Source organism: Neodiprion virginianus, chromosome 5 (assembly GCF_021901495.1).
Source record: "Neodiprion virginianus isolate iyNeoVirg1 chromosome 5, iyNeoVirg1.1, whole genome shotgun sequence".
NCBI classification, from domain to species: Eukaryota; Metazoa; Arthropoda; class Insecta; order Hymenoptera; family Diprionidae; genus Neodiprion; species Neodiprion virginianus.
The window spans coordinates 6,855,226-6,882,496 of record NC_060881.1 but is presented as its reverse complement, the minus strand read 5'-3'; the positions used below and the strand labels follow the sequence as shown (position 1 = coordinate 6,882,496).

Sequence of the window (27,271 nt, the reverse complement as noted above, 5' to 3'; positions counted from 1 at the left end):
TAATTGCCTCCATATCTAGAAGTGGTTCCGACGTATTTTACAATTCTCGATATCTCCATTTGTCGCGAGGCTTACTTAGTTGGTAACGTAACTTTATCGAAACGTTTAAAGAAAAATCACTATTTTGCACCTTGCGAGTTTGTTCCAAGGTTCTTTTAACAGTTTCCGAAATTTCAGATCATCCTCAAAATTGCAAAATAACGAGTTTTTCTTAACACGCATTATTACAATAACGTTGCAAGCTTACAAGCAACGATCGTTTATTGTTTGAATATTGTTTCTTTCGTTGAATTCTTTTCGACCCCTCTTGAATTTTTCCCCGAGGTATACGGTATCACGTTGTGTAACTAACAAATGAGAAATAAATACAGGCGCTTAACCCCGACGCACGAAAGCCTCGAAACCTCCATCGTAGTTAACGCGTGCTTAAGCAAATAGGTTATCACCGACGTACATTAACAATGGAACAAGCGTTCTCTGTATTCCGGTTGGAATAATATAGTTAACTCGTTAATTAGACCGACGGTACAGTGCGGTTGTCAAATCTTGACACTTGTGGCGTGAAATACTCGGATCAGTTTAAGGAGATAAATCACTTAATTAAAACGCGACCGGTCAGCCGTAATGTCTGCCTTAATTGTACGTACCTACACATATAACTGGTTTATTCATATATATACATTATACATTATGCATTATACATTCGGTATCGCGAATTCACGCACTGAGCTCTTACAATGTCTGAATTCGAATTACATTATACGTAATGCAATTTATATCTTTGCCAATATGTATAATATGTAATAATTGAACTGCAGTTTCTCGACATTGTATCGCACACATATGCATCGATTGTTTGAACTCTGCCCTCGACCCTGTAACGGTATGTTTAAGGTATAAATATATAACGCGAGAGTCCGGACGAGACTCTAAATATTCGAGCAAATATTTCTAATTTTTGTTAATAATTTTACCGATTACGAGACGCATTAACACGTTCATAAAATTACTACGTAGGTACACACTTGTTACCTACCGGGAGGATCTCAGCAGCGCCCAGAATTCGGTTGACTTTGACTATAGTGGATAGAAATCAAGGTACAGACGCTCAGTCACGTTTTATAATTATAATGTATTTTCTGAGAAGCAGCGTTTTTTAGACCAAGGGAAGACCTCGTCGGTAACAAACCCAGAGCCTGGTTCAAAAAATTCTACGAGGAAACTCGTCGTTCTTCATTGATCCTTGCGGGGATAACGATATTTAGGTGGAAATTAGCAAATTATCATATGGTTTTTTTTTTTTTTTTTTTAATTTATTTTGCGAATCGAACTAGGTAACACGTTGAGAAACAGTTGGTCAGATTCTAATTACTAGGAATTCTAGCTTTTGACGAGAGAAGCCCGAGTTCTGAATTCATTATAGATCGAAGTTTAAATAGAGGAATGGAAGAATTTATTACACGCGGAGTTTCCGATCGGTCTGACATTTTGACGTTGAGTATACATTTTATTGCAATCTCGACGAGAAACCGTGAGAAACGTGAATTTCTGAAAATCTTTCGTATTCACGCGTCGAAAATTTTAGTCTCACGCACATATATGTGTACATATATATATATATATATATATGCGTGTAAGTATTTATGGGAGTGTAAAAGTTTAAAATAAATTGGTAGTGTTTAACTTGTGCATGATCGTTACAGCGGTGAAGATAATAAACATGTGCGAAGTGAAAAAAGAACGAAACGAAGACATTAGAAAGAGAGAGAAAAAAAATAGACACGAAGAGAGAGAGAGAGAGAGAGAGAGAGAGAGAGACGAGAAAAAAAGTAAAAAAAAATTGCGCACCAACTTGATTTATGACCGTGTATACCGTAAAAATATTTTCGTATAGACCGAGTTATTTCTACCCGTCAAAATTAGACCTGGTTTTATTATTTATCAGCGATCACAGCTGGAATGTAAAGCGCGAAGAGAGAGAGAGAGATGAAGAAAAAAAAGACGAAACGGAGAAGGAGAAGATTAAGAAGTGGATGAGAAGCAAAGATTACGCTCTTCGGGCACGTTAAACTTGCATTTTCACGTACAAAGACGCAACGTGCGCGTGTATATAATACATGTACGTACTATACATACATATACACACATATATATATGTAATATTTGACGATAATATCGTCGGTTATGTTGGATGGGATACTAATTTGTTATAGCCGATAGTCAAATCGTCAACTTCTATACGCGCAACGGCAGTTCGACTCGCACGTGCCGCTACGTGATCCGGGAACAAATTCGCTCCTGTTCTGCCATTAATTTTTGCGCACGCTTCAAATTCGGTACACAACCAATACCTGCGATATAGCTATAAAAATATGCGTTTCACAAGTGCCGTGTCGTGTGTACAATATGTACGATAGATAGAGATGGAATTTCATCAGAGCTCTCGATTCCCCCCCACCTCGCCCATCCCTCTCTTTCTCTCCTTCTCTCTTTCGGTTATTGCACGAACGGTCATTTGACACAACAGTTTGATATCTCGTAGCGTACGTATGTACCCATAGATAATATCGTGCAGAAATGAAAAATTTCCATTGTGCACGCAGTCGGCGAGGCACACGCGTCGAATTTATCTCCTGTTCGGCGACGGCCTTCTTTGAACGAGAAACTCTCGGTCCTTGCCACTGTAATAATAGTGCAATAAACAATAATCTTCGCCTCTACGTGTTAGTCGATTGACGTGAAAAAATACTCGCATAGGATATTTGCAAATATATACGAGGCGTTATTCAGACGCGGAGATTTGTTTTACTGACGTTAAAATCAGATCAGCGTATAATGGTTATAACCTGTACAGATTGTATAATAATGTTACATATTTACACACACGCGCACATATATATATATATATACCCACGCGATGCATAGCGTATAACCGTATAATTACTTATATCGTTTGACATTTTACTACCCGATGGCAAATAATTGTTCGATTAACAATCGAAACGGCGCGATGTCGTCAGTTTGAAACAACGAGCGTATAGCTACATTATAAGACGCTCCTTCACATACCCGGCTTACCAGTTTAGAATTCAAATGAGAACACCTACATTGTATACCTACTCGCCTTCCGCATGCATAGACGCAACTCAACTTGCACACATGTGTAAATATATACACATACGTATATCTGTCAAGATATAACACTTGTTGGCAGGTGTACACATATACATATATATGTATGTACCCATCAGACCAGAGAGACCACAATGCGGAAGTGATTCGATTCGCTCTAGGTATATAATGTTTGTCATATTACAAAAACGAACCTCGAAACCCGTTAAATTTCATCTCTTTTCTCGTCTCCTGTTAGTTTCCACATCGTTAGAGATTTCGTGTAAACGCAGCACGTCAATTTTGCCACAATAATTATTTTATGGTAAACTTGAAATCCGTTGATATTTACGTTTACTTATCACGACGCGGCGAGTCGTAGATCCGTTATCGTTGCAGTTTAGTTACAGCTTTGTACAAACTTTCAAACGCGAACGTTGGGACCTTGTGGGAAGAGGAAAAAAAATTTCACCGTCGAGCTTACCTCGGCACTGGGGACAACAATTTCCTGGTTCGGTGTACATTCGCGACGGAGGACAATGCAGCACCGGACAAGCTTGCTTAGCGCAATTAAGCCGGCCCTTTTCGCATCGGCAAGTCAGGCACGGATCTTCGGTCGTTGTCACGGCTCTTCCTGGCGGTACTTTTTGACCGTTTACCAAACACCCTGCGGACATTATTACAGAATTACTCGTGGAGCGATGGTATTCGAAAAACGAGGTAAGGGTACATTGACGAATTAATTTTAAGTAGTTCCGATAGTTCCGAGACGACTCGCATCGAGAAGTAAAGGTTCGAAGTAGTACTGACCCGTACATATCGGGCAACATTGCCCTGGTGCAGGAGGCATCGGATTAGGACACTGCGTGTGGCATCGCAGCTTCGATTCCGTAACGACTCCGGCTCGGCAAGTTAAAATTTTACACGGATCGTTTGGATCCTTCCATTCGGTACCTGACGAGTGATGAATCCCGTTGTGGACGCATCCTGAAAGCAGATTGTAAAATCCGGTAGGCCCAAGTATTTTTCCATATGTTGAAAGATTTATTGTTTATTTCGCATTCGCCAAGGTTATTACTTGGTGTTTTATGATGATTGGACGCGGGAATTGTTAGTTCTAGATTATCCGGAAAATTAAGCTCCCGGCAATTGTATGTACTAACTAGTTATAATTTTTATCGTGTTAAATGTTTTGACTAAAAGGGCGAAACCTCTGTTTCATTTAAATATTTCTTTTTTCGTACGAAGGTTTCACCGTCACACTAGCCTAAGTGGTGCTTGTACGATCTAGCCGGTCAAGACAGTTGATTTGGCTAATTAGCTGAAAGCTAACTGGTTAAAGTAATTAGCCGGCCAAAATATTCAATCGATTAACCGGCTAGGCCGGCCAAAAATGGCTAATCAGCTAATTTTAACCGGCCAAACCTAAAGATACAGAAAATCAACACGGAAATGAATTTTTCACATTTCGGATTCGAACTTCTAACTAAAATACCACATAAGCCTCGTAAAATCGGAACTCGGTAGCAAAATTCTAAAAGGTGGCACATTGGGGTTTGAAATTTTCAAACCCTCTAACCGAAATATCTCGAAAAATGTACAAGTTGGGAAGCTGTTTTTGGTTTCATTTTGAGGATAATAAAATGTCGTATAAAAAAGGTTGAGACTACTATACGCCTAAATGTTCATCTTGTATTCGATACGAACGTTTAAAGTTGAGTGCATTGAATAAACGAACGAACATGCTTATCACCTTATAAATTTTTATCTCACTCGTGTTCTAGGCTGATAAAAATAACGTCACGTAGTAATCGCCGCTTTTGTTTTAAACAAAATATGATCATCTACAAAATGAAACCAAAAACAGCTTCCCAACTTGTACAGTTTTCGAGATATTTCGGTCAGAGTGTTTAAAAAATTCAAACCGGACGAGGCACCTTTAAGAATCATACTACCGAGTTCCAGTTTCACGAGGCTACGTTTGAGGCTAAAAACTAAATTTTCGAAGGGTACGTAAGAAGAATAATTAAAAAAAAAGTTAAAAAAACACCCTATGTAACCGAGATGAAGGACAATAATTATTATAATCGCGAAGTACCATTCTTGCGAAATCTTTGCAATTTGGCTCGGCGAAGTGTCGTGTTTACGTTGTACGCTTGCGTATGTGCAACATGTCCGTGCATAATCTTGTATAATTATAACGCACACCGGCGAGTAAATAGATTGTAGGCACAGGAGTCTCGAGATACGATTGGCGAGCATAGAAGCGTTTATCGGTTGGACGTACGAGGCTTGTGCCATGCTTGTTTTTCTCATGCCGAAGTCATGAGAAGTGAAAACCTCAAAGATGATCGTGTTTAACAGTATAGGTATAAGGTAGGCACACACAGGCTGCGCCTAGAGTTACGAAAGTGACGAGTTTAAGTGCGCCGAATGTTTCGGGATGAGACCTAAGTATACACGGACTTTTACCGTCAACGAGTTTGATATTTGCACTGGGTACGTCCCTCGGGCTCGATGATGACCACGAGATCGGACGATCAAACGAAAGGCAAGTTTGTTTCCTAATTTTTTATTTTTTTATTTCATTTTTTATTTTTTTTTTTCGAGGCATCATCGTCTCGTCAAGGGATTTTTCACCGTAGGATAAATTGAAACCCATTTAATCACGCGTTTCGCGATTACTTGCATTTTACAAAGCGGCTGCGAGATATTAGTTTGCAAATACATTTTAATTTGATTAAGTGATTTCTCATTATTTCTAAAATTTCGAAAGTGATCTGTTCAGATTAGAAAGAGATTCATGTACCAGACGATAAATGAATACTCACGATTACCAATGATCACCTTGGTGATTGCTAATGCAGAATTTTATTTAAAACTTGCAGTGGCAATATAATCCCAATTGTGGATACAGATACCTGCACCGACATCTTACCGACATTGGGGAGTGTCGGTAAAAGGTCGGTGCAGGAATCTGTATCCACAATTGGGATTATATTGCTACTAATATTACCGAGTTCAGTGCGATCGCCGATATTACGAAACGATTTCGAACGATATTGAAACCTAAATTTCTTCGGTGAAACACAGCTCGCGTTTCGGAGCGTCTTCCACCGTAAGCGGAGCTCTCGCATAGGCAACTAATCACGATACCAGATCGAGGCATGCGACTACGATAATAAATCAGTTAATTGCGAAGCAGTGACGAAAATAAATTTGCGAGAGAAGTAAAAAGTCCTAGTTCCGATCGTCGAGGTGGGCGACTCGAGTGAAGTAAATCGAAGGAGCGTAGTAAAGTCCTGTGACATGTGAGATAAGCGGAGGGGAAACAATGGTTAATTTATCTCGCGATTCAGCGGGGTCCGGGTCGTTGTACACCTGGTTGAGGTGCACGCCGAGATGAAAGCAGGTGTGCTGCTGGTGATGGTGATGTTGCTGCTCTCTGCTGCTGGTCCTGCACCAGCAGCAGCAGTCCCAAGAATGTCGAACGAGCCTGCGGTGTATGTGCCGAGGTACGAGGAATATTTACCTTTACAACGGCGACAGCAGTCGTCATCTCGTGCCTCCAGTAGCATGTAACAGCCCTCAACGATCGGGCATTCTGGCTGGGGGCATTCCACGAACCCATTCTACAAAAACACACGAGAGAACGGAGAAAAAGATTAATATGACTAATGGGGGCTCATCGCTTACGTTTATCTGTATATACACACATCTATCCTGTACATACGGATGGATGGATGGATGGATGGACGGACGGACGGACGGACGGACGGATGGACGGATGGATGGATGTGGACTGCATCTATGCTCGTCTATGTGTGTAGGTATATATGTAAATGCGTTATGTAATATTATGTGCTCAGCGATCCATCGTCGTTCGTGCTTGTGCTTCGTGAGTGTCGGCAACTTTTTGCCGGCTTTACGGTGCGCGCAAGTCGACCTTCCGAGCTTCGAAGACGCGTACGCGGTTTCACTTCGCGTTTATCATTTTCGCCCGAATTTATGACGCCGAGGGTTTTTTTTTTCTTATTCTCGAATCGATCATTCTGCGGCAATTCAAGCACATTAAGCAATGGTGTTTATTGTTAGGCGAAGAATTGAACGGAACGTTTTCGAACCTCGGAGCGCGGTTGGGCCCGATATTATAATTTCCGATTTGGCGGTGGTCGTGATACGACGTATTTTCAAACGGTACTAAATATCGTCAAATATTATGGTAAAATATCGTCCTACGAATTAAACTGAATATGCGGTGAGTCACTCGACGTCACTTCAATGACTCAACGGGACGAGTACTTCTTGTGCAGCTGCAGCGAACGGTAAAAAAAAAGTTACTTGAAAAGGCATTAATTATCGTTCAAGTGAAGGAATCAACATTCACAATTCCAAGTTGTCAGGGAAACAAAAAAAAAAAGAAGAATCACATACCGTAAAGAATTTAAAAAGTATTTCCGTCCAGTGATTTTTCTTTTTTTTTTTTAACGAGATTCATCGAAGGCAAACTTGACATCATGTGCCAATTCTAATCTTTCAACTTCCTCGAAGCAAAGCGATAGGAATCAAGTGCGAGGAAACGGAAGATCGAATAATTACTCTCTGTGGAGGTGATAGAATACGAATTAAAATGTATAAAAATTTTAAGCACATGTCGATAACCGGCAAACGTGACGGAGACATTTTTTAACCTCGTCAAGTCCATGAGGTGTTTTTTTTTTTTTTTTTTTTTTTCACACGCAGTCTTTTTCAATAAACAGTCATCAGAGACAAGTTTGGTAAGATGACAAATTTAACGGTTTCTATTGAACTAGCGGCGGATTCGACAGTTGTAATAAATTGAACGAGCCATTTTGCAACAACGTGACTAATTCGTCGGAGTGGACGAATTTGAAGAGAACTAAAGCGAGACGTTTTGTCCGTTATGATTCGCTCTCTCAAATCAACCGCGTAATTTCCGTGTACGACAAATGTGACTCTGCAAGGAACCCCTGACGATGATACGATGGTCGAAACTCGAAGCTCAGCGTGACTATCGAGTCATTCGTTGCGTTTCAAACGCGTATAACGGACAGAAGCGCGAAGAAGTCTATTTCGTCTAATGCCAGCACAAGAGAATCGCGTTCGATGATATCTGAAATGGGTTTTCAGTTTCATTTAACGCAGCGCGCCGACGAGAAAAAGAAGGAAAAATAAAATGGAATACAAGACAAGGGAACAAGAGGATCGGCCGTTGGGTGACACATTTCTTCCGGGATATTTCACGCCCCGTGTTGTACCTACAACACCACTCGTCATACAGTCCAATTTTATGCGCTATATACCACAGAGTCACGCTATAATTAAGTCAGTTTTATCTGGGTCAAAGTATCTAATATATATTGTCGAGTGTATAGCAACGCTCTGCAACAAAGCCAACGAACGCATCGCTGCTACTGCTGATACTTATTTATATATACATACATACATATTTATTTATATATAGTTATATACGCATGTATGTATGCGTGTATATGTATATATATATATATGTGCAAAGAATGTCAACGACTCGATTTTCGATTAATCTTCCTGCATGGATTCTCCAACGCTTCCCTTCCTCTTCTCATTCTTATTCTCGTTCTTGTTCTCATCAAAGTTTCGTTAAGGTCGACCTGACAATCAGCCATACGCGCACAGCTCGATCACCACATCGCATTGTGTCTCCTCTACTTTGTCCCGCCAGACGTCATGGCTAGGCTGCGGCTTTAACTCGGCATCGATATCTCTCTTTGATAATATAGGTAATGGAAGTCTTATTTATTATACATGTGACACACGTATACACGTGTGCATACGCTTGGGATGCAAAGCACGGAAAATCGTGCGCACGTGTATACTATTTTATATATATATAAAACTACACCACATCCTCCGCCATATTATACATATATATATATATATATATATATATATGCTATATGCTATATATATATGGCGGAGGATGTGGTGCAGCTTTATCTATGGAACCGTGTATTGTCACCGCATGTTTGTGTATTCCGTATACAATATGCATAATTCACACACATATATGTATATAGATCGTTTAAGTTCTCTCTTGCCGCAGCATCAATATTGCGTGTCCGCCGACTCGTTAAGATAAGCAGAAGTCTGCACTTGATCGTCGTCCCGAACAATGAGAAAAATTTCATTCGTTACAGTAACTAGAAAAATTCGGTAACACAGGTATCTTTAGAAAAACTGTGTTGTTGGAATTGTGAAAAACGAGATACGCCTAACGATTTTACGCTGTCGTCGATCCTTTTTTGGTAATCGTAAGGCAAAATTAGTTTGTGAGGTTTACTCTACTTTTTTAGTTAAACAAGGCTTTAACGTCAATTTATCGTTGCACGAGCGTTAAATTTTCGCAACAGTGATCGTAATGAGAAAGAATAGTAACGGATAATAGACTTTCCGGTAACGGCTAGATAACTAATTTTCATTTTCTACCCAGAACTATATTTTTCGATTGTGGTAAAAAATAAAAGTAAGGGCCGAGCGGTAATCGGATCTAAAAACTTCTCACAGTGCAGGGTGCAATTGCACACCGTACCGGGTTCCCCGTGGGACCAAGTCGTTTGGTACTACTTACGGGGAAGAAAATTCCTACTAAAATACAGCTGTATTACGGGGGTAGGGGGAGCTCTTTATACACCGTTTAGAACGCAAAATCTTCTCTTTCTCTCCGTCTTTATACGCATATTGGAATAACGGGTATAATAAATCGATTTACACAACTTTGTTTTACCCAATTGGGTATACATATAAATTGTCCTATTAATTGTGGTTCAACGATATCCTTTTTAATCAATAAGCATTGAAGATTAAGACAATTCCATTCCGGATATATTATATATTCTCTTATTCATCGCTAGTCTATACATTTGCAAAGGATGTTGTCTGATGGTGTTTTTTTTTTTTTTTTTTTTTTTTTTTTTTTATTCTGCTTCTTTCCAACACTACTTTTCACTACGAATACGTGTATGTGTGTACGACTAAATTTATTTGACCGCAATTTATTCGGTATAGCTTTTAGCGGGTCGATGATTTTTACAAGAATTATGAATGTAACTTACCAATCTTGATTAGCATGTAATTAGCGACTCATCGTTTTCACGTTTTAGAATGTGCAGTGTGTTTGATAGTTTTTTTTTTTCTTCTTTACTCGTACACATACGCTAATATTTATATATATATATATATAAATATTATACGTATATGTAGCTTTGGGTGAATAATATTATACAATTTAAGATGATAATATCGAGTTTCATTCTCGGTTTCATTAGATACACGACGCGAATCTCTTTCAAGCCTTTCATTCCTGTTTTATTAGTAATTTTTTCTTTTCTTTCTTTTCAACTCCGTTATAGGCTAATTTCGTACTTGTACCACTCGATACCATCGTCATCCGCATCATCTTTCCGCGATAAACCGTGTAACAACAAATTGACGACGATAGCTTGGTAATTTTAATGAATGAAACTCGGTCGCGGATTTCCTTAGGAAAATATTGTAAGTTAAATATTAAATAAATCGTCAGCGTCAAGAGCGAATAATATTTAGAAACGTAATTATCGCGCACGTCGCTGGCGGAGTGAGTTTGAATGTAATCGTTGGTTCGTTAGAGTTTGGTACATAAGTTAGACGTTTAAAGTTGTACACTTTAATGTGGAGAGGTTGTGCAAATTCTGTTGGAGAGAACGTTAGGCAAATATTATAATAACTTGCAGCGCTACCGTAGAATCCCGAGAAACCAACTTGCGAGTGGAATGTAAATTACTCTATTTAGTTACCTCTCAACTCCGAGAACCCGGCTAACATCGTCGTATACTTATTATCGCTCCATTGTTACCCGGTATTTTAATGAAACATTACCACCGACTCTTTTCAACCTAATCGCTTCTCGAAATTACACGTTAGCGCTATTGTGGTATTTTATACACGTTCGGCGGTTCGCAGTCATTGGCAACAATCCGCGGGGTACCGTTGATGCAATTTAGATCGTAATTGTAGACAAGTGTCGGAAATTCGCAAGTACACCTACCTGCCTACACACGAATTTATCCATACCTACAACTATATTTTTCGATTCTGGTAAAAAATGAAAATAGTTAAGGACCGAGCGTTAAACGGAAATAAAAATTTCTCTCGGCGTACGTGTGTTTCACCTGCGCATTAATTTCCAAAGAAATGGCGATAAAATCAGTTGAAATAAAAAAAAAAAAAAAAAACACGAAACATTCTAGGGACTTTTTTTTTCTATCGTCCGATACCCGATAATACATCGATTGCTCGCCCACCGCGATCGATTGTCCTCGTCACGATTCTCGGCGGTAAAAAAATCACACCGATAATTACAATCTTATACGTATATAGTATGGGAAAAAATTCTTTCACGTAATTACGCAATGATTCCTCAGGTAACGTTAATCATGCGCGCGTCGAGAGTTATAATAATATTGTTTATACGACCCTCGTTCGACCCGGCGATTATTCCCCCTCCCCATAAATATATATGAATGTATATATATATATATATATATATATATGTATATGAGCTTACAGGCGTCTGTTATAAAGCACGCGTTGAAATAAATTTTTGACTGCCTTTTATGCTGCTGCGATGATCGCCGCTCGCACGCTGAATCAATGCTTTGCAATGCGCGTTGGGGGGATATGACAATACAGCTGTAATGCTTGTGTGCGTCTGTGTGAGTATAAACTTACGCTTGTATATACGAAACAGGCATGTGTGCACGTGTATATATATATTTTCGCGTGGGCGGATGACATTTTTGTCACGTTCCTATAATGTAACCTTTGAGGTCAGTTTTAAGGTCAGCGAATAATACCGTTTGCAAATTTATACGCGAAATTAATAACCGGTGGTAGTGTAGTGTAGGTAATGTACGAGGATTAGAAATTATCCGAAATGATTGGAGGAGGAGAGAGAGAGAGAGAGAAAAAATCGGGGCACGTCGATGATGACGATGATGATCGTTAAACGAAAGCGAATCATGGTTTTTCGGTCGAATTGAATTACCCAGAAGACAACGCGATCAGCGTCACTTTCTAAATTTGAACGGCTCTCGCGCGAGTTCACACATGTTTATAATACACACGTATCACGCATACGTACACGTACAATACCAATTCTCCCTACGTTCTCTCTTGTTGATACGTATTTTCGAATCCTGTTCGACGTCCAAGCGCCGCTTTGCCTGCACTACCGACAACGGCTCGTTTAACGTGGTCAAATTTTTTACGGCATGTACTCGGTGTGTGTGTGTGTGTGTATGTGTACACAGACTCGTGTGTAATTATACATATGTATATGTATCGATTTACATACATCGCTAAGTTTTAACGGAGGAAACTCACGACGAGGACGAAGAAACGAATGCGCCTTAAATCGTCATTAGTTCCAGGAACATCTCTCTGCTGTATGTTACATACGTATACCGTGAGAAGATATGTGTTTATATATATGTATGTATGCATATATGTACGATTTCTCTCGCAATTTACAGCTCCAGCGGAATGAAATATTGAATAGCTTATGGGTGAGACGGGGTTGAAGTTCCGAATTTTAAGAGTTCCGAATGCGCTTAATTCCGAATTATTTGCTGGCAAAACTTGATGTAAAGAAGTCAAACTTTGAAGAAACAACGAAGGTTCGGATGGTCGGAAATCGGACGGATCAAAATTCCGAAATATAAGAAAACGAAAATTCAAGTTGCGATACAGCAAAGCTACGAAAAATAAAGTTTCGGTAGAGTAAAATATCGGAAATTAAAATATACTCGCATAGCGTGGTTTACTCGACGAGTGGGTGGAAAAAATGAGATAAAACCGGTAATCAGAAAATTACTAGGATTCCGAACGTACAGAAATATGGAGAATCTAAAGCGAAGAAAGATCAACGTGGTGAAATTTCACCAAGCCAGAAATTCACGGAACTGTAAATCTTGGATCAGATTTTAAAATTTTCTAATTCTTGCACGTTCAGATTTTTGACTTGTCAGAGTTACGCCTTTTCGGCATTTTGTGCTTTGGAAAATTTGAGCGTCCGATTTTGGACCATTCGAAATTATGATGTTTCGTCAAAGTTTGATTTTTTTACTTCAAGTTTCGTCACCAAAAAATTCTGAATTTGGTGCTTTCAGACCTTTCCGATCTGGAGTTTCAACCCCGCTTCCGCTGGCCTTGTCAGGAAGTTTTGCAAATTCGAGAAATTCACTTGTGCGGCAGCATCTACTGGCTGGCAGGCACCTGAGCGTTCTTTTTTGTAATGCTTATTAACTTCAAAAACAAAAGAAAAATTGAAAAACGTCGAATATCTCACTGTATTTTACCATTAAAGTTTCAGTCGTCTGCTGGCACGTGTTAATATTACCTGAAAATTGTTATACTTACAGGGAATTGTATTTTCTACAATATCAACATATTTTTGGGAGATAATTGATAAAGTTCCAAAATTATCGTAATAACGTACGACTTAGTATACGGGGCATTCCGCGTCAACTCGACCGATGATTTTCTTTCACCATTTTTGATTTGTTCCAGGATTTTTCACACGATTCTCCGATCGCAAAAAAACACTCCTGAATTTGTTCAAATTCTTTCTCACAACCGTTAATTTTTTACGATTATTCAAACGTGTCTAAGAATCGGCATTTTTTCAAAATCGTAAAAAAATTTTGGAAAAATCTTTTTTTATTTCATTCGTCATCGGTCCACGATGGGTCGATATTTTCTCGACTTTTTTTCAACACTTAAAACACCTTGAAGAAACAAAACAGAATGTTTCAACGTTCGGGAAATGCACAAAAAAATTACCAAAAAATCTGTGTTCAACTCTGAATCTTTTGACGCAAGAACGTCAAATGATAAATGGTAATATATGCGTGCATTTGTGTGGAAACGTAAAAATGAACTGAATGGTCGAAAAAAGAAGAAGAAGAAGGATAAGAAGTACTTTTTATATATATTTATCTTGATGAATGAATATATTCCGTGGCAAGATTCGCGTCGGTTAAGTTGCGTGTGTATATCGTTTCATATTTTCTTACCTTGCAGATGCACGCAAAACATTTTGAATTTGGTATCTTGTCGACCGTGAATTCTTCGCCCTCGACGTCGCACGTTTGTCGAGTTCCTGTAACCGTACGGAAAAAGTAACAGGAATTAAACAAATTAGAGATGGTAATTATAAGAGAAGTGTCTAAAAAAAAAAAAAAATGAAAATTCCACGTACAGAAGAGAAAAAAAAAATGAAAATAAATAAAAACCGAATAAAATCGCAAGAGAGGAAGGAGAGAAAAAATTGCCACGAATTTAAATTTTGCAAAATTCTAACATGCGTATAATATGCGTTATATGTACGGTGAGAAAAATTTCATTTATTACAGTAATTAGAAAAATTGAGTAAAACAGATATCCTTAATAAAACTGTTTAAATATTGTTGGAATTAGGAAAAACGAGGTACGCCTAACCATTTTCCGCTATCGTCGATCCTTTTTTGGTAATCGCAACGCAAAATCACTTTGTGAGGCTTACTATACTTTTTTAGTTAAACGAGGCTTTAACGTCAATTTATCGTTGCACGAGCGTTAAATTTTCGCAACAGTTGCGAGAAAATATAGCAACAGTGATCGTAATGAGAAAGACTAGTAACGGATACTAGACTTTCCGCTAACGGCTAGAAAACTAATTTTCATTTTCTACCTAGAACTATATTTTTCGATTGTGATAAAAAATGAAAATACTCAAGAACCGAGAGGTAACTGGAAATAAAAATTTCCCTCAGTATATAAACCATAAAAGAGTGAATGAAAACGTGGTAAACATCCATGATTATCCATGTAAACGCGGCTCGGACATTTCGTCAGTTTCTCTCTCTCTCTCTCTCTCTCTCTCTCTCGCACACACTCCCTCTCTATATTCCCATCCTTGCTCAATTAAGTTACAGTGAAACAAGAGCTATTAGTAGGTATTACAAGGATGCACCCCGGTGATAACCTTTAATTTCATCTAACATCAAACGCGCCAGCGTTTTATTACACACACACGTGTATGTCGCGTACGTTCGTATACAGAAAAGATTCTCGCGTAAAAAAAAAAAGTTGGAAAAAAACACCGATAAAATCTACAACGGTAAAAAAAAAAAAAAAAAAAGCAAAAGAAAAAACAAAACTTACGCTTAACGAGATTATAGCTATCTAATGGCCCATTGACCAATAAAACATGATGAGAAAATCTCCGAATGACAAACTCTGAACTTTACTCGTGACGAACGTCTTTGGAATGAAAACACGTTTGCGAATAATTACGTGTACGAAGAATACCGGATCCAAAAAAGAAAAAAACCAAATAATTGGGGAAAAAGAAGAAGAAAAAAAAAAAAAACATTCACACTTTTACGTAAGTAAAAAAAATGAATAAAAAAAATCCGAAGGAAGAGACACGCGAAGCCTTTATATATATATATTTTTATATGTATATATACCTTTTATACTCTCGGAAACGGCAACCGAGAGTTGGACAGTGGTCAAAACGGCCAACGCCAGAGGTAGCAGCTCCATGCCGCCGATGCAAGGTGGGCCCTTTTTCCTTTTAATCCTGGTCCTTCACCCTGGAACAAATTTTACAACTCATTAGCAGTTTTACGACAACCTCCACTATTCGAGTTACACCGTGTCGGGTTTGAAACTCGGCCGTTTCTTTGCCGCGCGTCGCGTTTCAACATCGCTTCTGTAATAAGTGTAATATATGCAATCGTCGGAATGGGAGAAAATGGCCTCATAACGCAATTGGAAATTCGATACTTGTATTACGAATCGGTAATGTTTTTAAAGAACAATTTAACCGAAATTTTCTATTCTTTTGTAATAGTCTTTTCAAAAGATGTGGGAAAAAAATTGCAAAAATGACAAAAAATAACTGTGATTTTAGCATAATACTCGTTTCATTATCTTGGTGATGTGTAGATATATTGATATATATATATATATATATATATATATATATATATATATATATATTATGTATTGGAATTCTTGTTGTGTGGGTGAAATGGAATCTGTACCTGCAGACATTATTCTATCGGTTTGAGAATATGTATATAAATATACATATATATGTAAGTATATGAATACATGCCCAGCGGTTGTAATAATTATTTTGACAAACAATTCGCACGGCGATTTAATAACAAGCTGTATATTATATAGGTATTGAAGTATAAATTCGATGTTCGTTTATAATATACATGTATGTAATATTGTATATTATGCATCTACGTATAGTATAATAAAAAATACTCTCGCGGTAGCGCCGACCATAATTTATCTCCGCAAATAGTAAATGGTGATATTAATTATGAAACCGGATGCGTATCTCTCTCTCTCTCTCTCTCTCTCTCTCTCTTTCTCTCTCTCTCTGCATTCTCCGTCTCCCTCGTTTTGTCGTTGAATATTCAATCCTGTCTTCGTCATCTCGCGTATAAAACGAGCCTCTCTACGATATATCTCGAATGGCAAAACTTTGTTACAATAAACTGTCAATATGTATGTGCATAAATATCTATACATGTATCTGCATTATGCACATATGCATTAAAATTATTATTTACAATGTAATTTAAACATCCGTACCGCAGAGCAAGATCATATTGAACCAGAGAATGAAAAAATATAAATCCAGCGAGCCATCGGAAGAGCTGAAAATCGTTAATTGAGAGGGATGAAAATTTGGCGAAGTCCACTTTTGGCCAATTTTCAAAATAAATTTAACCATTCTTTACTCTCCTGATCTCAGAATGATATTCAAGCTGAATAAATATGTGCCAATGATTGTTTGATTATGTAATTTATTAGTAAGGATGTCGCCTTACAGAGCTTACAAGTTTTTAATCATAAATAACCATTTTCTAAATATCTGAGCTATACACGAGCAATAAATCAATTAATTTTTACCACTAGATATAATGAAATGAATTTATTCTGCACATATTTACACATTTTATTGATACTGACTCACAAGCATTTGGGAAAGAGTGCAAATAGACGTACAAAGTGAATTTGTTTCTATTAACGCGTATTCAGAATAATCGAACCAAATTGACGAAAAATTAATCAACCGACTCGGTTGTTCATTTTCCCGAATTTATTACAGGGGATTGATAAATTATTTCGAAGACTCGCTTTTTCGAACAAAGATACGTTGAAAAAAAGAAAAAAACATCAATTTGCAACTTCACAATAACTTTGAAGGTGTTATGTTTAATTTTTTTTTTTTCAACTCAAACGTCAGAAAATAAGAACGATTAGAAACGAAAATAAAAAATAGTAAAAATTGATATCTGCACCCAGGATCAAGGGACTAGGTCTTTTTTCAAGCAAAAAATCGCGGAGGGGATAATCAGCCTTATTTTAATCTATTCAAGGCCATGTTTTTAATACATTATTAAGTGCCGACCTCGGAGGTCGTTATACCGTCTACACGTATGTGTGTTCGCCCGACTGGCTGCCACGGTTGAAATTGGCAGCTCCCAGATGTTGCAGATAATATATGTAGGATGTATAGGATACAAGGGATTTGTATTTATTTCGAATCAACTATCGGCGATTGGTAACCGAGCGTCGCGGGGAAAGGAATAAAAATAAAAAAATAATAAACAAAGGTTCGCGTTTTTACGGTAGCCCTGCACGTTGCAGACGCCGATTAATTATCATCGATGTCAAAACCAGCTCGAACCGCACGACGAGTATTATACAGATCCGGCGTTTTCATTCCCAAGCTAGCAAACCTCTCGCCCCGATTTATATCTTACAACGGTTAAGTAATTGAGCCGATTTTGCTGCATCTGCAGACGACGAGCGGAGGGGATGAAAAAAAGAGAATTATATACGTGTCGTCATGCGGATGTATGCGGAAGACAACGACGTGTTGCGAACAACCCTTTGAATCGAAATTGAAACGTTTTCATCTGACCCAGAATTCGCAATAGTAAATTTATAAAATACACGCCATTTCGTTACTTTTGCGTCGAATGAAAATCTGGCCGAGTGTTTTTGTTCCGAATTGTACACGGAATCGCGCTGTTCAGCCCTTTTTTGCGTTTGCGATACGTGGAGTTGCATATTTAGAAATATATATACGTCGACGTCGAAATCGATCGTTGCATTCCCCCAATCCTATGGGTCAGGTACACGTTATCGACCATGGTCAACTTTTACAACAAGATGGTATTCTATGGTTTTCGGGCTCGTTTATTACGAATCTGAAATCAAATTTTGTAAATTCAAGGTGCCGCATCCATTACGGTGGATAAAAATTTCAAACTCGATCGAATACGGTGGAAAAACTCTGTGCAAGAGTTTTTGGGGTCACTGATTTGATTCGCCGTGCTGGATTTGCTACTGATTTCAGATACGTAATCACCGACTCCAAAAACCCATGGGCAGAGTTTTTTTCTCCGGATTCGATGGTATGTGAAATTTTCCGCCACCTTGAATTTTTCAAATCCGATGTCAAATTCTTAATCGGCAACCCTGAAGAAACTTATATCGAACTGAATATTCGATTTGTATCGTTAAAAATTAAGAAAAATAAGAAAAAAAAAATAAACACCTCTCCCCGTCAAGTTCACACGCGTATTTCTACCCACGCGAATACATCTATCCCTCGGATATTTAACATTGAATTCGTGGAAAATGTTGGATTTATTCGTTGTCGCGAGGCGTTGTCGTCATTTTACTGCCTGACCGCGATCGGAGGCGCGACCGATTTACTGAACCAGTGGGCGAAGCTGTAAAAATGTCTGTAAACATCGCGCCGCTTAAAGGTCACGATCCGTACAATGTGTATTTCTGTATACGTATACACGTATAATGATAATTATACACGTGTGTGGGTGTGTATGTATGTATGTATATATAGATGCATACGGACGTACGTAAACACGTACAAACTGTTCAGAAATTTTTCGGTGACAATAAAACGCACATTCCGTGCCGATTTAATTACGACCAGTTAGGTTTGCCGAATAAGATTCGTTGAATTCGGACAGAAATGAAAAGAACAAAATCTTGATCGTGTGAAAATAATCGTTAGATAGACACAGAATCTTTTTATACCATTGCGTAAAAATGTTACGAGAGAATTATTGTACGTATTTCGAAAGCTCGTAAGAACAAATCTCTTGTTGCAGTTAACGAGCAAACTTGAAAATCTTGAAAATCTTCACTATCCAAGCTTTTAAAAAAGCCCTTGGAAATTTCCAATCGTGCAGAGAAATCTAATCGTAAAACTTAAAGACGCGCCAACTGGTCGTTACTTGGACTAATTATAACGCAAGTGTCACATTTTTATGATAGATTTGACGTTATCTGTAATAGACTTGTAATGCCTCCAAAGTTATTAGCGCCTGATTCGCATCGTTAACTATAAAATAAGTTCAATTACATAATCCTAAGTTTCAGAGATAAAATTCTTTCTGTTATTTATTTTTTTCTCATACATTTTTGTCGACGTATCGCGTATTTTTTTCTCATCCCTTTACTCCGAATCATTTTTGTACGCGATCGGCACGAATCTTCACCATTTTTGCATACAAAATTGACCGTGGCCGATTCTCTGATTCTTTTCGACTTCGAATCTAATAATTATACATTTGATATTTCAGACATGTATACGTGAAGGTAAATTGTGAATACGGTATTTTCCTACAATACATATGTATATATATATATATATATACATATATATTTGTTGTTCACTCAAATCTCGAATAAATGGAATTTCGCACGCTAACGCGAAACATTTTTTGTCATGCGAATGAGGCTGTTTTTTTTCTTTTCTTTTTTTTTTTTTTCTCTTTTTGACCAGTATATTTTTCTAACAAACTGATGTATTTGTTGGGTATAAAAAATGGAAAGAAAAAAAAGAACCACTCGTCTCGCCATATACGGCGTAGCCGAGTAAATATAATATATTGAACGTCTCGAAGGAATCTCTTGGGATTTCTCACGACGGACGTATCAATGAAGATGCTGCTATATTTACATACTTAAATTATACATTACACACTATATTATACCAATACTTTCGCTTGCTGAAAATTTGATACATTATATACTTTACACGTAGGTTGTATACCTATATTTTCTATACGATAGTCAGGATGAGACTCGTGAATTAATTCGCGGGATGGAGTCAGGTTCGGATCATCAGCCTTTTCGTTAAGTTGAAGTGAGCAACAATCGAGGAGAAAATAAGAAAAAAAAAATAAAAATTAAAGTAGAGAAGACAGACAGATAGATAGATAGATAGAGAAATACAGAAAAAAATAAAAAGAAAAATAAAAAAAAAACTCAAATGAAATGGAGTAAAAAATGTGCCTACGTGTCCGGTTCAGAATTGCTACTTCGCGTGTGCGAATCGGTAAACGATGAAGGTCTCTAAAAGATTAAACGGAGAGAATATTACTGGTAAATCAATGAGACCCAGTTCACTAAATCTACATATTAGGTACTGCGGGAATAAGCTAATGTTAGGTTTATTTTTATGAAAATTTAGAAAATAATCAGATATCTTACTTCAAAGATACTGAATCGATTTTTTTTTTTTTTTTTTTTACTTCGCGCACCGCCTGATTTAATACAATATCGAAACAGATAACGCAATAAAAATTTATGGCGTTACAATTCACGCGTCGTCCCGAAATCGACTTATGGTAAAATTATTACCGTTCATGCGTGCCGATAAACATACGCTGTACATACTTGTGCGTATAATACCGGATTACACGTGTGTATATACACATACGTAGACACAAACACACACATACACACGCGTATGTATGTACATAGGTATACGGCAAGCAGCGATGCACCGTAATTATAATATTCCGCTCAATGAAGAGGTCAAATTTCTTAATTAATCCATGCGTCGACACACTGGTTGGGTTACGGTTAATATACGGTGGCTGGCTAATTTACCGGGTAGAAAATTTCACCACGACTCTCGTAGGTATTACGTGCGTACATGTAAATTATATATATGTAGATAAATATGCGTTATAAATAAGCGTGCATCGATGATCCTCGAATCTGTGCAAAGTTGTTATTATCTGGACATCGAAAGCATCATTAGTGAAAATTTCCCATTTGAATTCGTCTGGATCGTTTCAATTTTCGATGCGGGATATCCTGTATACAGGGATCCGACAAATCCATGGAAATTTCAAGCGAATTTGAATGGATGTTATAGAAGTTTTTAATAGGAATGCTGAGGCACGTGCTGAATAACGAGATATATCCACGTACGTATAAGTTGGTGAAATTTTTTCTTCGGCACTTGTACAGATCGTTTCAATACTTGACGATAAGGAGAAACCGACGCGGAGTAAATCTGATGCATGTTACCTTGTACCGCGGTGATTCATAGCATATAATTGTAGGTGTATATATATATGCTCGATAAAACAGAAATGGTGCAGATAGCGAATAAATAAAGAAATTAAGAAGAGGATGCAGACAAAAAAAAATCAGGAAATAAAACGAGATAAAAGCAAACGTTGCGGTGTTTAAGGATGCATGCAGGCGTGTAAGTAGAAGCCGTGCCAGATCGATGAAAATTACACGAATTCTTTTCACTTTTATTCCGAACACGTGTGTAAAGTTTCGAACCTTACGGGAAATATTTTGCTTCTGATTTTTAGATTTATTCTTATGGTAAACTGTGAAAAATCAAGAAAAATTAAAAGTAACATAATTCCGGTACGATCCGAACAATCGTTTTGAAATTTTACAGAGGTGTTCGGAATGAATTTGAAAAAAAAAAAAAAAAACAAAATGTATAATTTTTATCGACCCGGCACGATTTTTATCACTATCCTTAAGACGTCAAGGTCTGAGGAAAAAAACTCTGCAAGGATGTGTTTCTTTTTTATACATACCTGCAGCGTTTGAAGGAAATTACGAGTAAAGTGCGGTTTGCGAGATAGAATGTACTTGTATGTGTGTGTGTGTGTGCGTGTGCGTGTGTGTAAGCATCGCATGCACACATACATAATATCGCACGAAAGGCAGCGCGGGGAGGGAAAGAAACGACGATTATTATCCTCTTCTACCCGAAGCTACGGCAATTACGAATGTTACACGAGGAGCACATCCTTGCTGCGGATTGAATTTCATCTCGGGTCACAGTTGCGGCCGACATGCCGAGCCGTGGAATTATTATACCGTAATATATATGTGTATATATACGTGTATAATGACAATGTAGGTGGACCGAGTTCGAGGATATTAACCGTACCCCGAACGATTATCCCGGTAGAAGGAGGAAGCGAGGGAAGAGAGGAGAGCGGAAAGGCGAGGAGAGAGCTTGTTTCGGTTGAATCTCAACGTTCCGAGAGAGCTTCGCGAGATCGGCATTCTGGCAAGAAGCCGATTCTCTATCCTGATATCCTCTTCGTACGTTGTATCGCAATAATTGTTTGCCGCGACAACTGGGAATAATTTATACTATTTATTTACATTTGGCGAGTGTTGCTGCATCTTGAATTTTTCATTTTGCCTCTTGAACCGTGCAATACTTTTTTCTTTTGCATAGCTGCGACGTATCGCGTGTCTGATGGCATGAACGCGTAATCGCCAAAAATGAGATTTTAGTGACAGAAGAGCGAGTAATTATTTATTTTTTATTTCACCACTCGCTCTGAAAATTATGAAAACGTATGATTCGATTTTGATCGAGCGTTTGAAAATGTAAAGGTAGAAGGTCGTATGTTAGACAGATATAACCTTTTTCTATTAATAAGTATACATGAGAAAAAAAAGATCGAAGCGGAAGGTCGAAACTGCCGTTTTTTTTCTTTTTTTTTATTCTGCAAATGCTCTGCAAACTATTTACACGCGTAGATATTCCGAAATCTTAAAACATTCTCTTAGACAAAAACAAAAGATCATAACCGTAAATTTTTTTTTTTATTGCAAACGCTTCAAGGACTACTAAAATGCGTAAAAAAATGAAACGACTGATATTTAATTTCAACGTCGTAAGATGGCGCTTTGAAAGAATTTTACGTTGAAATCAAATTTTCTTTTCACATTCCCTGATTTTTTCTGTGCATCGAATTCTTTTCCATGTTTTATACTAACGAAGCTTCTTCTGGTCTGATGTGATTAATTATACTTAAACATTTCTGGAACTTTTTCATTGTTAAACACGGCAAAATTCGATGAATAACATTTTAGATGATGGTACGTTTTCTGTCCGGATTGACACGACCCTTTGATCAGTAATTCATGGTTTCACTGACTCCAGAGACTTGTCACCATCCCTTATAGATTTTATTTGTCTCAAGCTATGCTTGAACAAAATTTTAATGAATTTTGAGATTCAGATTTACTACCAAAAATAATTTTAATCGGGAATCCTACGTGATATAAGATCTTTCACGCTTCGAGTAAAAACCATTAGAAAATCCATCTCTTATTAATTGCAGATACGTGAACTGCACATCAAAGTTGACTCTGAGCGCATTCGAAATATCGTCGATTTAATTTCTTGGGTAATTTTTGTTTACACTCACTGAGGCTTAAATAAATCTTAGGATTCAAGCCGATGATAAGAGAAAAACGAAGAAAAAGTAGAAGAGAGTCGGTACGGGGGGCCGTCTTTGGTTTCGATCTTCGACTTCCAGATGTTGACGTGGAAAAAACCTCAACAAGAAGTAAAACTATTCGTCATACGTGTACCGAACCCCAGAACATTGTCGAGAGAAAAAGTTACGAAGATGCCGAAGCAGCCAGAGTTTTTTTTTTTTTTTTTTATTTTTCGCCTATACCGTGATATTTCGAAAGATTTGAAAAAAAATTTCCATACCGTGTTCTATGAGAAATTTTCCCCAGGAATAATCGTGAATAGAAATTGAATCGGACGAATATCTTCAAACCCGGAAGAAGAATTCCTGTTTCTTGGAACCTGTGAAACTTGTAACCTATTCCGAAAGTTCAACGTCGATAATATCTTTCGTTTTTCAAAATAATTCAACGATTTCACTTCGTTAAGATTCTCGGTTCTTTATTCAACGTCAGTCTACGTAAAGTAAGTGTACCAGTCATCGACCCTTTTATTTTCAAAAATTATAAGTCGATGACACAAATTGTGTGAAGGCTAGAAATTTCCTTTTTGGTAGTTTTAGAACTAAGGACACTCACCTTAGGTGCATACATTGAGAGAGATTTTTATTTCCGGTTACCGCTCAGTCCTTGACTATTTTCAGTTTTTACCACAATCGAAAAATATAGTTCTGGGTAGAAAATGAAAATTAGTTTTCTAGCTGTTACCGGAAAGTCTAGTATCTGTTACTATTCTTTCTCATTACGATCACTGTTGCTATATTTTCTTGCAAGAATAAATTGACGTTGAAGCCTTGTCCAACTAAAAAAGTAGAGTAAACCTCACGAACTAATTTTGCGTTGCAATTAGAAAAAAAGCCGATACCTGTTTTACTCAATTTTTCTAGTTACTATATGAAATGAAACTTTTCTCAGTGTATGTCGTCTAGTTGAAAGATCCTTACGAGCGAAACGAGAGATAGAATAATTATTCGAGTCATTTGAAAGAAGAAGAGGGGAAAAGAGAAAAATCAGCTTTGCAAAGCACTTACATGTACGCGTACATCCATCCATTCGTCCACTATCGCAGATGTAAACGGCGCGTGACGCGCGCACGGACTTTCAAGTCTTCGACTCCCATGTATTTGACATACTAATTAATGATATTCATTGCGGGATTTTTTCGCCGCCTTAGGAGTAATAATATTATTATACTGATATACGAATCTACACACGTACGTATGTATAATATTAATATACCTAAATCCGTAGAGGGCGAACAAATTAGTCGGATAAACCGCGCGATCATTGAAATTCAAACCGTTCCGCGCGTTTCTCTCTGATTCTCTTCTCATCGCAGCTATCGGACGATGCTTTAAATTCAAGTAATTAAGTAATTAGTCGGTTCCTCGACGACGTCGCGGGCTTCCGAATTTATATTACCGTTGTTATATACATCAGCGGTAATTAGCTGAATTTTTTTTACCTCCACTTTTCACAAATTCTCTACCTTCTTCTTTTTATTCTTCCTCTTCGTTATTTTATTATTATTTTTTTATTTATTTTTTTCTCATCTTCTTCCTTTCAGCTCTATATACCGGTTGATCCACTCGATGATAAAATTTGTTTCAATGATTTTCAAGAATCGTTTTACCATCGTATTCGTATCCTTTACCTTTTGGCTCTTGCACTCTGCAAGAGACGCAAATTTTTTCTTCTCGCTCATTATTTTACGTACGGAGATATTGATTAGAATATCCACAATTCTCGGAAGCACGTGTTTGCCGATTTCTTCCACGTATTCTTCTCTGTGTGTACAACATCGTATTCGTAGAGAATATAAACGTCGTTATAGGTACCCAGAAATAACGATTTGCGCACGGTTGGTTCTTGAAACCCTTTGCAAAGCCGCTACCCGCGCACTACTTCCGGTCTGATTTATTGTCCGTCATCCATGCATGTTTATACATGTATGGCGTAGGTATATGTATACATACGCATCAGAATTGGGCTATAATTACACCCGGTGTGTATATATATACATATACATGGTACATTAATCGCGTCTTCATCACCACCGGGATTTCTCATTGTCAAGATTTAGAATCGTTCGAAGGATGAAAGAATGGAATGGCCAACGAAGAATTGGGATAGTTTTAAAACAGTATTGCAATGACTATTCTTCCCGTTTGTAACTCGGCGAGAAAAAGGAGAACGAAATGATGCAGAATATAATTGTTTCGTTTTAATTTTTAATTTTTTTTATTTTACATTAACACAAACAAACCGTCATCGTGTGTCGAACAGAGAAAGAGACGAGAGACGGAAGTGACGCGACCCTGAGGTGATATCAGGACAGAGTCGCTGCATAAAAGCAACACCAGCGGCAACTGATGTCTGGAGATATTTTTTAAACAGGTTTATCTGACGATAAACTTTATCAAAACGCGAAATATACGTTTGCGCTTGGGATTTGGTCAGTTGGAAAGAAAAATTCGATACGAGATGTCGACAATCGAGTAGTCGGCATTTTTTTTTTTTTTAAGTAGAGTTAAATCAATTCAATCAATGGACTGATGAAAAAGAGAAAAATACAATTACTGAACAAAATGATCACGAAGTTTTTGATAGCATTTGTGAAATTTTCGAAATACCCCGTGTATTGTTATTTTTGTTATGGGAGTGGAGCTTCTTTGCTGCACAATGAGTTTTGGATTGGATTTTTGGAAACTTTAACATCCCTGTGTTCTTGTTGAATGAACCAAGAAACGGGAAATGGTTTTTTGAGAATTTTGGTATCATCTTCACCAAAGATTTGGAAACTTGTTAAATGCTTGATTTCAAGAGATACACTAACCAGCCTTTTTGGAGCACGGGTTTCATTATTGCTGGCCCCAAAAACGCGAATAACCAATTTTCCAATGAGTAGCCCCAATCGATCGGTTTCTAATTTCTTCTCATGAACTCTTCGTTAATAAAAGAAAATACTTAGACTAAGACGGAAGTGGGCTAGATTTCGGTTTAGAAGCTACAGACGAAACAAGTAATTGAAGAGTGAGAAAGTTCGAATTCAATATAAATTCAAGAAAAAAAAGCTTATGATTAATTCGATTTTTATTAATTTTGCATTTTTAATTTAAAAGCTTTCAAAACGAGTGATTGAAAAGTGAGGAAAAACGAATAAAATACAAATTTGTATTTTCTTGATTTGCATTTAATTCGATTTTTGTCACTTTTTAATCACTTGTTTCGCCTGCAGCTTCTAAACGAAACTCATGCCCACTTCCGTCTGGGTCTCAAAATTTTTCTTCTTCAACAAAGAATTCACGAGAAAAATTTGAAGCTAATCGATCGAAGCTGTTCACCCGAAAACTGGGTTTTCCTGTCTTTCAGAGTAATAAAAATCAAACCCGTATTCCAAAAAATCTGAAACTCGGTGAAAGATGTATTTCTTTATACAATTTTCACCATAGTTCAAAAAAAAAAAAAA

The 27,271-nt window shown here is 37.5% G+C and overlaps 1 protein-coding gene across 3 annotated transcripts in view; it reads right to left on the bottom strand.

Moving 5' to 3' along the window:
• The window catches only part of LOC124305774 (BMP-binding endothelial regulator protein), a 52,488-nt gene that overhangs the window by 6,362 nt on the left and 18,855 nt on the right, over positions 1 to 27,271 (bottom strand). For 2 of the 3 annotated variants that reach the window (XM_046765554.1, XM_046765556.1), the window contains exons 2-6: positions 15,663 to 15,788; positions 14,226 to 14,311; positions 6,644 to 6,743; positions 3,922 to 4,098; positions 3,596 to 3,778 (exon numbers count right to left, since the gene is read on the bottom strand). In XM_046765554.1, the coding sequence (XP_046621510.1) occupies positions 3,596 to 3,778; positions 3,922 to 4,098; positions 6,644 to 6,743; positions 14,226 to 14,311; positions 15,663 to 15,738 (622 nt within the window). In that variant the 5' untranslated portion in view covers positions 15,739 to 15,788. Of the gene's footprint in view, positions 1 to 3,595; positions 3,779 to 3,921; positions 4,099 to 6,643; positions 6,744 to 14,225; positions 14,312 to 15,662; positions 15,789 to 16,809; positions 16,829 to 27,271 lie in introns of those variants that run through there. The other variant, XM_046765557.1, reaches the window with a different exon arrangement.